The sequence below is a fragment of the Ptiloglossa arizonensis genome, chromosome 9 (assembly GCF_051014685.1).
Source record: "Ptiloglossa arizonensis isolate GNS036 chromosome 9, iyPtiAriz1_principal, whole genome shotgun sequence".
NCBI lineage: Eukaryota > Metazoa > Arthropoda > Insecta > Hymenoptera > Colletidae > Ptiloglossa > Ptiloglossa arizonensis.
This window is the reverse complement of record NC_135056.1, coordinates 9,689,120-9,702,674: the sequence shown is the minus strand read 5'-3', so window position 1 is coordinate 9,702,674 and position 13,555 is coordinate 9,689,120. Positions and strand designations below refer to the sequence as shown.

The 13,555-nt window shown below is 27.1% G+C and overlaps 2 protein-coding genes across 3 annotated transcripts in view; both read left to right on the top strand.

The window, feature by feature from the left end:
- Positions 1 to 12: 12 nt before the first annotated feature.
- On the top strand, positions 13 to 4,230 carry LOC143151647 (tectonic-3). The gene is made up of 9 exons (XM_076320996.1): positions 13 to 226; positions 366 to 621; positions 694 to 954; positions 1,020 to 1,193; positions 1,241 to 1,611; positions 1,853 to 2,086; positions 2,463 to 2,622; positions 2,705 to 2,901; positions 3,018 to 4,230. Exons 2-9 carry the CDS (start codon positions 534 to 536, stop codon positions 4,098 to 4,100), a joined length of 2,568 nt encoding a protein of 855 aa, XP_076177111.1. The 5' UTR covers positions 13 to 226; positions 366 to 533; the 3' UTR covers positions 4,101 to 4,230.
- A 672-nt stretch (positions 4,231 to 4,902) lies between these two features.
- Positions 4,903 to 13,555, top strand: part of Rhogef2 (Rho guanine nucleotide exchange factor 2) — a 44,440-nt gene continuing 35,787 nt past the window's right edge. The window contains exons 1-2 of one of the 2 annotated variants that reach the window (XM_076319976.1): positions 4,903 to 5,313; positions 11,514 to 11,749. In XM_076319976.1, coding sequence (XP_076176091.1) covers positions 11,578 to 11,749 — 172 coding nt within the window. In that variant the 5' untranslated portion in view covers positions 4,903 to 5,313; positions 11,514 to 11,577. The remainder of the gene's footprint in view (positions 5,314 to 11,513; positions 11,750 to 13,555) is intronic. The other variant, XM_076319977.1, reaches the window with a different exon arrangement.

Here is a 13,555-nt window from a genome sequence, read left to right as displayed (position 1 = left end):
CAAGTGGAAAAAGTGTATCACCTTTTAAGTTGTTAATAAATTTTATAAATTGTAAATAAAACTGTTAAGGCTAAGGATATTCAAACATTATAAGATAACACTGAAAAGAAGAATAATATTAAAAACATTATTGAATTTAGAACGCATAATTGGATTAAAATTTCACAAGGGGGCGTACTAAAAAAGAGATCAAACTCCATTGTTAATGAGCGTATCTAAAGCATTTGTAAGTTAAAGAATGTCATCTATTTTTTAAAAATATAACGATATTTGAATTAAAATTTTGGTTGATTTTTAGTGGATCCTTTTAAATATTTATATTTAGGTCAATATCTAATTTGATGAAAGTAATTTACAATTTACAGTGATTACATTCTAAAAGCTCAACAATTAAAAATAATGTCATGCTCTTTACTGTAAAAATCGTAGATCGGTGATCATTATTATCACAAAATATAATCATAAAACTTGAATATAAAACTTTGCACTTTACATATTTACAATCAACACAGAGCACAATATGTTTTTATGGAATGGCAGAATTGCATATAATCGGTCAAATTTCGTCTGCAAAAGATTTTAAACAACAACGACTTCTATGCAAGTGGAGTTTTCATGCCGGTAGTATAATTATTTATCATTGTATTAATAATAAATTATTTATTTATCACGCCGCAAATGTTTGTGTTATAGGCAATGGTTGGAAAGTTTTAAATGGTTATGAAGAAGGACAAACACAAGAAAGTTGTGATCCATATACTAATGAACCAATTTGGGACCATCCGATAGATTTACATTACACAACACAAACTCTTCAAAATTCACCAAAACTTTTATTGCAAGTATTTTGTAGGGATACTCATGACAGAATATTATTTACATCTTATGGTGTTTGTAATGTTCCTTTATCCCCTGGATTTCATTCTGTAGATTGTTACACTTGGAAACCAATTGGTAAGTTGAATATTTGTTAAAAAATTATTCTATACTTTTATATTTTTATATAATTTTTTATTTAGGTAACTGGAAAGATAGACTCAAAGATAGATTTTTGGGAATAACCTTACAATTAAAATCACCAAGTGTTTTAATCAACTCTTTGGATAGGTTTGAGTTACTTACACAAAGTATGGGTACAATTCAAATTAAATTGCATATATTGGCTCGGAATTTTGAAAAATATGGATGTCATATGTGAACACACATTATGATAACATTATTATCAATGAACATTGAGTAGAAATATTTAAACAACATTTTTTCAAAATTAACAAAATGTTTGCAAGAAAATTTGTATTAATATTTTTTTATTTGATGTGTAATGAATTAATATTTGCAAAAAAAATTGAGGAGATATTTATATGTATGAATGAAACAGAATGTGATGAACTAATAGAAAAAGAAGCATTAGAAGAATCATTAAGTACTACAACTGAAAGTATTCATAATTCAAGTAGTATCAATACTAGTAATTCTACATACTCAACAGAAATTACTAAGATTGAAACAATATCAACTATGCAAATACCTCATAAAATTCAGTACAATAATGGAACAAGAAATCACACTATACATAAAATACAATCTGATGTATGCGAATGTGATTTAACTGTGAGTTTATATGTTTTTGAATATTTAAGTTTAATTTAACCCCTTGTTGCAAGAATTTTTTCTAAGCACAAAAAAATATTAGCAGAAAGTATGGGAATATTGATGAAATTGTTATTTAATATGTTCAAATATACACTACATTTTTGTTGAATGGTGTAGGGTCAAAATAATGACATGCTGTGCCATAAGGGGTTAAAAAATTGTATATTATTAATTTCATTTATGTTTTTTTTTATAACAGACATCATCTTGTGATATCAATTGCTGTTGTGACAAAGATTGTAATGATTTCCATTTAACAGTTTTTTCACATTGTGAAAATTATCAGGCAGAATTATATGATAAACGTTACTGTTACAATAGAAATTTTATAGAAAGAAATAATACTCCATTTATACTTGAAAAATTGGCAAGCAATCTTTTTTGTATTTTGTATGACAATCTTCCACCTACATACAGTGATAACAATGATTTGGTAAGATTTTAAAATGTTATGTATTAATATGTTAAGTATCAAGTAATTTTTACATACTGATACATTCACAGCAAATACAGCAGCAGTTTCTTAGAGTTTCTTTTGATATTTGTTTAAATCATTATGTAAAAATTATTAATATTCAATGCTTTAATAGTGTACCAATTATTATGCAATATTTGTAATAATATTAGTGTCATTCAAAATTTCATAAGTATTACAGTTTATTTATTGTACAGCATTCTAAGTTTTCAGTCTGAATATAAAAAATAAAGTCTAGTACCAGTTATATGTATGTTCTAGTCACCGGTGACCTCCACTGAATTTATGCAATAATAATTAATGAATTATATTATACATGTTTCATTTCATATAGGATATAAAAACTCAAAAAGATTTAAGGGAAGGAATGAAGTCCAACAGATTCAAGTGGAAGTGGGAAAACCAATTACATATACCTGAATACACCACTTCTAGTCTTTATCTAGATGGTGACATTGTATGGAGAATACATAACAATTATATTCAACCTTTTGGTATATATTATTATGTATATAATGCTATTATTATTAATATTAAAATTTGTTTTAAAAAATATTTTATTATGCTACAATATAGAATTGCTTCAGTCTGGGTTTACTGAATTGTGTACATTCAAGAAAACCTTAAAATATCTTCATGAATGGAAAGAACAATGTTTGCAAACTGAGTTAATTAATACAAATAAGTTCCTTTTTCCAATGGCATTTAATAATTTTACTGTTGTTACTTCTCCTCATTTCTTAACTGAAATCTTTATGGAGATTTCTGATCAGGTACATAGAAAATAGTGGTATTGTAGTCAATGTAGAAGATTTTCTTCAAAGCATTAAAAAACAATATTATTTTTTGTATTCTAAAAAATCGTAACATTTAAATATTTCATTTACAGATTTGTCCGAGGAATATATGTTTAACATTAATTAGTTACTATTGTAAGCATTCTTGGCAAGCATGTAATAATACTACTATATCAGGATCTTGCTTGAATGGAACATGTTACAATATTGTAATAGGTGTAAAATATTTGATTGTTCACAATGGTTCCATGGGAATTAACAACATTAATGTATATTTTAATATAGGTAATGTTTCTCGAAGTTTTTATCAACAGTTTGAAGTAGTTTATGAATGGGTTGGACTAGATAAAGAAAAAAGCTTTTCTCTTAGCGGTAATCCTGGCTATATTTTCGGAAAGCCACTAGTCATTGGAACTTTAAAAATAAATAAGACTAATAACATGAAAACTATTATTTTTAATAAAACTGATAGTTTTTTAACATTGCCTATAGCTAGAAAAAGTGGTGAATGTGACAAAATAAATAGGTATATTGTTACCTTTGGAGAAAATATTAAATTAAGATGTTCTGTATCTTTATCTATTAATAACTTTAATACTTCATCCTGTATAGAATTACAGAATCGGACTATGCATTTCTTGATAAAAGATTCTTTGTTTAATGTCACTCAAACTGATCAATATAATATTTACGTTTCAAAGTCAGGTAATTTTACAAAAAATGATATAGCTGATTGGGCACAAATTTTACTTGATAGAGTACCTCAGAATATTGTGACAGGAAAATTAATCAATGACCATTTACTATGTTTAGGATTAATAACCTCAGTACATTTAAATATTTTGTATTCTGCTTTAACAAAACCTGAGACTTTGAATAATCATAACATACTAGGAATAGGTATTAATTTTTCTAATGAATCTAATATATCGTGGTCAAAGTGTTTGACTGAAAATTGTACAAACATACTTAAAGTAGATATTGTTAGTTTTGTTACATTCCACGATGTGTCGAAACCGTCCAAATATTACTTTGTAGGAGGTCCTAATTTAGATCTCACTTTGCCATATGATTTTTTTTATCCTTTTTTAAGTAGTTCAAAATGTATTGCATCAAATCTATTTTTATTAAGTAGCCTAATATTCATTGTAATTTTACATAGTTTCTTTGATTAATTTCATATAATTTTTATATCAGTATAAATTCAAAAAATGTAACAATATGCACGAAAATGTAAATTAATATATATGCTAACAGCATACTAAAAATAATTTCATTTATATATGATGGAATGAAAAGATTAATAAAATTAAACTACTATTTTATAACAATATTTCAATAATACATGTATTTAAAATTAATAAAATTAAGTTAATATGTCCTGTGATATTTTATACTTTATTTTACTTTTCATATAAACATGGAAATTGTATAATGTTTAAATTACTTCTAAAACAGTGTTGTTTAAATAATTAATTTACTTCCCATAATTTATGCTTCCTATATTACATTACAAAATATGAACGAAAAATTAATTTATATAGTTTAAATGTATAAATTTTGTTTTTAAATTTAACTTGTACAATTATTTATTTACAGTTTCTACATTACTAATAATTATTTTAATTTTATTCGATAATAAAAACAAGAACAAATATTTTTATTTTATTTAGGCATTATTCAAATGAAATTATTTCATTTCTTATGTTTTCATGTTATATTTGAAATGTTACTGAATATAAATTTACCTAAACGTTCATACTCAAATGATTTAGAACAGTATTTTAAATTTTACTTAACTCTGCTTGAGTGTATTTGAAAAGAATTTACACAACATGGAAGAAAATTCACTAATAAAACTTTAACCAATAAGAAAAATCTCTTTGAATCATTTGCCAATCACATGTGCTTCGTTCTCCTCTAAAATCTCGCCAGTGTAAACTTGGTACTAACTCCTGCAGCCGTCGTGATGCACTATGGGACGTTGGGTTGTGCTTCGCTCCAATACAAGATGGCTGACACTTGTTAGTAGTGTATTTTCGTTTGATCGAATGTGCCTTTTTAAAAAAATTAATCAGTGCCTTCGTATCCGCGTATGGTGCACGCATGTTTGCATAACTAATACAGAGAAGGTCTTTCTTTTTTACCGTATAGTTCCCTTATCATGTATTATCAGGAGACATCAAAATGTGCCGTGAAAGTGCTAGAGGCAGAATAATTACCCGTCACCAGCCATGTTCATATGTGTTCTTTTGTTATGACAATTGTGATATAATTCTCGTGGAATATAGTGCCAAGGTGAAGTGATATCTCGCTTTGTTGCGCTTCTACTCCGTCTCTAGTGTTTCACACAAGATTCGTTCCACTACGAAATAAATTAAATGAAAGGTATGTATTTACTCTATCTTCTTTGGTACGCCTATTCGCGAGTCATTCTTGAAACCTTATATCCGTGTATTTTCTCTTTTTTCAATTGTCTTTTTTTTGTTTCTTCGTGCTTACAATACATGAGAACCGACTGACCTATTAACCTGTTATATCGATTAACGTGATGTCATGTACGGTTTCTTAGTTTCTCTCTGACATATTCTTTGAATTTTGGTTGCTGTCACATACTGTTTTACATTTTCTTAGAATTGGACAGTTTCTAATCGCATGTTCTGTAATAGTCGTCGGCAAGACATGTCGAATAATTGAACCGAGGTCTTGCTTTGTAACATCAGTTTAAAATAATTCTTACTTTTATTAACAATTTCTTTGTTTACAATATTTAACGCAAAAAATCGTGCGGTTAAAGGATAATATCGAATGAACCAAGCATGGTAACAATATTGGTAATGAAATTTAATCAAAATACGCTATTAGATGGAAGATACTCCATCTTAATCTGATTTGTCTTAAAACCATTGTTTTTTTACAAACTACTTGTTAAGGTAAATAATCGTTAAAATTATAATGTTATTATTGAAGTAGTTATTTACATATAATTTGAGTATAGTTAAAGATTATTAAAAGATTTAGTATTATTTGTTATTAATTCATACTATAGTTTTAAATCTGGGTTTTTATAGCTCTGAAAACAATTTATACGTTGCTCAAGAATAGTATTTTTCTTTGTTAACAATATGTTTAGTGTTCTGCAAATATTATGAAATATTAATTAAAATGATAAAAACTTAAATATTTATTAAAATATCCTAATGAAAGTAAATTATTTTAATACATTTGCTCAACAATAATCAGCTTTTCATTATATTTTTATATACCATTTTCGTTGTTCATAAGATAAAGACTTATTATTTGTGGTACCTGTTTATTGGTCACAACGTATTTATTGCGAAAGAATAACGCGATAAATGGACGATCCCGATATCTTTTTAATGCAATAACAACTAAGAAAATTAATCGGAATATCATTACTGTTTTACGATTCGTTTAAAATTCGCCGTGAGAGCATTCGACTCACGCCTTACTCGAAGCATGTAAATCACGAATGTGATATTGAAGTTACGACTAAAATACTAACCAAACTTATACCAATCTTTCCGTATCTTTTTACATATCTTAAACAAAATCGAAATTCCTTTATTTCTACCACGTTAGAATTATGTGAAGTTATTTAGAAATAATCAATGATCAAAGCATTCCATTCGAATTTTAAACAATAACTAACAATATTTTGGTTGCGGAACATATGTGTAATGGAAGATTTTTCGTTTCTTCATCGATTTAATTGACATTGTTTCTTAAAACTTGTGAAATATTATTTTCGTGTGAAAATTGCAGGGATATGCATAGATTTAAAAACTGTAACAACTACATTCGACTGTTACGAAGCTGTAAATAATTACTTCTCGTATACTATTATGCTACTCTTTATGTTTTTTCAACAAAAAGAAATATATTTTCAAAGCGAATTTGTAATGCAACTTTTAAAAAGTTCAATTCTTAGAATAAGAATAATCGTGTTTCGGACTACATGGTATCTTAGATGTAAATCCAAAAATCCATTAATGATTATATTTAAATGTTTAGAACAACATTTTCATAAAAGAAATTTAATTGCGTGTAAATTTGCTCGTCCTTGATGAAACTGGGGATCTGAGTGTTTTACATCGAGTGCATTAACTCCTTTCAGTGCATTGATGTTACAGTGTACCATTTATACAGAATTAATTATCGTATAATTCTAAATAACGTTTCACCGTTCTAGTGCATAAAGAAATTTTCACGTTGAGTATTCTTCGAATAGTTAATATCACGCATTGTTTAATATACTAAGAATTAATAAGAATCGACATTTACAATTAACTAAATTAAATTGGTAAATAGCAAATGAGAATAATTTTGATGGCAAAAAAAGCAATTTTCTATCTAGGTCATTAAAAATTAATTGGTTGTAGTTTTATCCTGTTAATTGAAGAAAAGTTATAGAATTGTAAAATTTTTATCTCGTAATTGAAAGATTGGAAATTTTTTTTACAACTATTAATTAATATTAGCAAATAGTACAATATCGCGTTGCCAGTGATAAAGAGAGGTGAGAAATATTTATTTTAAGAATTAATTAATTATATATTATATAAATTATATATATATATATATTATATATATATTATATATTATTATATATTAAATAAATAGACGTTCTGTATGAAAGATATGAAATGCTTTCTATAGAAGAGTAGAAGTATTGAACATAATTATGTTTTACTTGTATTCAGTCGGATATGTTCTTAAAATACTTTTAGTCAGATAAGGGTTAAATATGCATCTAGTAAACCAGTCTTGTGCTATTCCAAGAATAACTAATATACTATCGATTATGTTTTAATATCAGTGGAAATTTTTTACATACAAATAGATCGATAAAAATTTAATAAAAAAGAAAAAAATACTCCTAATTGCAACGACAGGAGTATGATAAACGTCGAGATGTATAAGCTTATACTCGAAGAAGTATGTTATGTCGAATGTAAACTGTTAACTCTGACTAATCACATCTCGTTGAAGTTCCAATGAGTTTTTATTTATCGAGATGTAATTTCTTTAAGCCTTTCAACGATTTGCTCAAATTAGTTCAAATGCACTAAATACATACATTTATTGAATATTAAATATTGACTATTGAGTATTGAGCATTCGTGTTACAAATGCAATTCATCAGAAACATCTAATTCATAGAATCGATTATTATTTTCTACGAAAATAATGTACACGGTTAATATTATATAATATTAACAGGTTATATAATAATTTTTGTTTTTTATTAATAAGTTATGAATATAAGTAGTTTCTTTAAAAATATTAAGACATTAACAATTTTTGGGGAAATATACAGTGTTCTATTTACGTACACGTTTTATTGTTAAATTAGTTATACATTTATTAGTAAAATTATATTAAAAAAAAAAAAAGATATTAAATTTTCAAAAATACAATAAACGATATAAATGTTCAAAAAAAAAAACCAATATCCTATTTGTCTCTTTTGTTTTGGTTTGAACACACTATTGCATAATATGATATAATTGTTATGAATATAAAACGACAAATAATTATTTTCTGTAAAGATCTACTAATGACGAACAAGATCTTAATAAATAGTAATATTATCAAACTGAAAAGTTTTTCCTTTGCTTATTTCGTCCTATTTTAGTAATTGGGCTATTTAAAGCAAAGAATTATTTTCATTTTTTGTGTAACGACAAATAATACCTCTAAAGTAGCATATAATATATGTACTCCTTTAAAATATTGGATGATGTAGCAATAAATAATAATTAAACACCAATGTACATATATTCTACGCGATTATGAGCTTACGAACGTAAACAGCAAACGACAGAGACAATCCCTCTATTTAGGGGACATTATTATTTATTAGCTTCGTACACAGTGAATGATCAAACATCCTGAATTAATTAAGAAGTAATTGTACTTTAAAGCATAACAATTATTTTAACCAGGATCATTTTCTCAACCGTAAACCGAAAATTGAGTTCAAAACTTTCAACTTCCTCAAAAATTTCATTAGAAGAGTAAACAATTTATTGTTTGCTTTGTTAATTGATGAATAAGCATACCTGAAATATTGTATGAAATTATCTTTCACAGAGAAGTCAGTTTACATACGTTATCATTTTAATTTAATCGGATCTTTGAAGTAAAATAATATTACAAGATATCAGATAATTATAAATAATTTCTATAAAAAAAATAAGACTGATCTTAATTCAAAGATTAGATTATAGGTTCGAAGAAAGTCTTTATTAAAGAACTCTTAATAATAACTTTACACATGTATTTGCTAGAAACAGATATAATTATTGTTACTTATATAACTAAATAACATTTAGTCATAATTTAATAATATTTCAATAACATATTTATTCATCAATTTATGAAGCTTGTCTAAATTTAGTTTAAATAAGGTATGCAAAATGTTATAAAATATAAAAAAGAGTAGGCTAGATTTATTGAATGACTCTGCTAAGAGAAAACTAACATTATGTTGTATACCGTAGAGTTTTAAAAATATAGTGTACAAAGTAATTAGATTACAAAACATATTTGACGTAAAAAATGTTTCAATACAAGATATTGTTTGAAACAATAAAAGGAACACGGTTTGGTAGCCAAACTTCGTGAATGTAAATAAATTTTGTTTAATTTGATATAATAATATTTCCATTGAATATATAACTTATTGTTTGAGCCTTAAAATATTCAATACCCGAAAAATGAAAATATCTTAATGGGTAATTCTCTTATTACTTGAGGCAGTACATTTAACGTAAGCGTTTCTAATTTCTCGTATTTAGTTTCAATAGTTCACCATAAAGTTCCTTCGATTTAGAATAACTTGTGGCTGATAACTATCTCGATAATTACAAATGCTGTGAATTGGAAAGTGGCTTTCGCCTCTTACCATAGCACGCAAACTTAAAATTCGACAAACTGCTAGTTAAGGGTGAATATCGACAACTTTATCGTATAATTGATTTAGATACTATTTTATTATCACTATTCGAAGTAATAGCAAAGAGATAGATTTAACTCGAGGAGGTATTTCGAATTTTGATTAGAAAATGTAGGTTGCGGATCTTATCGCTTTTCCCGTTAAGTTGACTTTTCAATGACTTATCTATGCTTCCTTTATTCAGTTAAATTCCAAATATTTACACTTGCCGATTCATTATGAAATCGCAAGAATCTCGGAAGACATCGAATTTTATATAAAGCTAAATCCTATTTTTTTTCTAAACGGGTACCAGATACTTCAATAGATAAACATAGAATTCTGGCTATTAATTGATTTCAAAGTATGCAATTTTACATCTTGAAAGTTTTGCAATTACATGTTTATTTTAATAACTACGTATTTAGTAATTGTAATTATTCTATTACATTTTACTATGTAATACATAATTATTTTAATAACTATGCATTTATATTAATAATTATGTTTGTAGAAAAACAGAATATACTAATATTCTGTTTTTGTTATCTTTATTCTATCATGTCTTCGAAACTAAATGATCATTTATACTCATATAAATGATTTTAGAATATAGGTTCGATACGTTTCCAGTGCATATAAATAGTCTTGTAAAACAATGTGCAAAATACAAGTTTGTACTTTTAAGTATTCCATAGGACTATTTGATTTAATATTTTACCTCACGCAAGAGGATTATAACATTTTGTATTAATTTCTATTAAACATATTTCTGTATCATACTATTTAATAACTTACCAAAATTTTTTGTCTTTCACAAATATGATTGGGTTAGTATATTCAATGATCTTCGAAAGTTCTATAGCTATATATTATTTCTTTTATTTCTTTCCGCGCAAAAATGTCGCAATATTGTATTCACAAAAGAATGAAATTTTATTTAAATCAGTTACACTAAAATGTTTCGTTACGCTGAAAACAAAATAATTATTTGACTCTAAGAAAGACTAACTTCCCTTCATTTGTAAAGGTTCCTCGTAATTTAATAACTTTATTTTTATTACTATGGATTTTTAAACCTATCAATTGCTTACTACAAAATTACAATATTTTATTACTTTTAATAACCATTTGTCAGACATTAATACAATGACAAGCATACTTGTTATAAATATTGGAATTATGGTTGTTAAGAAAATTGAAAAAAGTGAATCTGACTAAGTGTCCGAATACTTCGAAAAAATTCAAGTAGCTTCACTCGAATAATCAATTATTCGTTTAAAATATCGTCAATACGCTATTCTTCCTGTATTACTCGTACAAGAATGAGTTTTAAGCTACTTGACTATTTCGAGTACTTGAAGGGTTCTGATTGAAAGTAGACCACAGAATTGTATTATTATTCGAGTGCTTCCCCGCAATTGGAAAAGCAATACCCTTTTTCACTCCGTAGCTATAGCTTGAAGTGTAAGTTGTGTACCACCAAAGATAGAAAACGATAAATAAATTACCAATAAAAAATATACTTCTGATTTGTCATGATACACAGGATTGTTTGATTAATTACAAATAATATTGTGGGTCCTCGATACCTGTATCGTTGATGTTGATTTTATTTCGTTTACAGGTCATACAGTCGTGCTGCAGCCGGGGCAGAGGTGAGGGGAGGCCAGGCGGAGATCGAAGAAGGGATGAATGGAACGGCGGCGTTGCGACGCAGCGTCGGTGGCGGCGGGGGCGCCGCCGGGGGTGGAACCGTCGAACCAGCACCCGTCGCCACCCTCGTCGTCTACAAGGACGAGGCTGGATACGGGATGAAAGTCTCCGGCGATAACCCCGTTTATGTTCAATCTGTGAAAGAAGGTGCGTTATTGTATAATCATACTGCCGAGAAATCAATTTTGTTGTTCAAACAAACTAATTAGAGGGCTACCTATTCGCGGACATCTTTATCGGCCGGTAAGGTATTCAATTCACTTTAAAAGCTCCGACATGCTGCGCAAGTTAAATATTCGATATTATTTGCATCAAAAAGAGTGCTTTCATTTTGTGCATCGAGTTCATTTTTGTAAACTACGCATTTGCGTGAAACCCTAACAGTTTTGAACAATGTATTGTTATTTTTTCGTGGTAAGATTTTCACCTATTAATCTGTCTCGTTTCAGAGAAAATTTTCCAATTATTATTTGTTAATATTATTACCGCAGTGTTACTAATTTGTAGGAATATTTATTGTTAGAGATGGTTCCTTCCAACATTGCAATAAGAGTGCTGTGAATTAATAGAAGTGCTTCTTAGTATTGCTATTGCAATGTGTTAAATTCAATTATAATAGTAATGGTAGATTAATACCTATCTAATTAGACACTATGGATATTAGAAATATTCTATATATAATAAAATTTTGCGCAGTATAAAATGTTGTTATTTTAACATTTGATAATTCTTGATCGACAAGTGTACTCTAATTGATGATATTACGGTATGAAAATTGTTATCACTAGTTTAAATAATTATTACAAGTGTAGTCTTAATAAGTCAGTTTATTTGGAAAGTGAATTTGTGATATTGGACACTTGACGATCAATAGGTTAAAGGAATAGGCACGAGGTTTCTCGTAATTCAAAAGTTACACATAAGAGATTGGTCAGAACATTTTTCCTAATTGAGGCTAAGTTGAGACGTTTCTAGATTTAAGTTGTATTCATTCGACGAAATGTTAAAATTAATTTTCAAATAAAACATAATTTACACATGGAAGAGTCTAATAGTTTCACCTGCAACAACTGTGAAAAATACTTTCGTCATTTCACGTGAAATTTTTCGTTTTTAAGATGTGCGAATGTTATTTATTATTCATGATATTGTAATATTTGTTTCTAACGAAGAAAATAGATATAGTGGAGCAATATGTAAGTCTAGACATATTATAGAATAGAATAAATACATGAAAAGTGCAAACAGAAGAAACTACATAGTGTCTATTGTATGTGGAATAATAGATTCTATTTTCAATGATGTAGCACACTCAAATGTCACATTAATCTAAAAATATTGTTTAGGAATCTTATATAGGCTTTTGAGAGTGATATCTGTATAAATCAATTTTGTTTTATGTTCAAATATTACTGTTTAAAGTATTGTATTTGATATGAGGTATAAAGACATAAAAATATTTTAACTTTCCAATCTTCTTGTAGACGCCATTTTCTTTTCCATGTGCTAGTATAACGTAGAATGTTTGCAATAAAGATGTATAATTTTATGAAGATGTATGTATTCATTTTTATTAAATATGAAACAATTTGTAGAGTTTTGAGAGAACAAGTTTAGTTTTTTGAAAGTTTCTATAAATTTCAATTTGTAGTTTTCAGTAATAATTCACAGAGTGTTTCACACAGAAATAATATACTTAATCAATTATCATCTATTTAGTACTATCCCGATTAAAATTTTAAAAGTTATTCTATTTCAAAGTAATTTCAGAGATCCCGAGCATTCTTTTAAGTAAAACCGTATGTGTTCTAAGTCAGAGTAAAGATTTTTTTAGAATAAATTTAACATCCAACGATACGTACATATCATGTTTTACGATTATAATGATGTGCTCTGAGTAAGACAAATTAGCACTGATTGATTATCAGTTTAAACATTTATTATAAAGTAGTA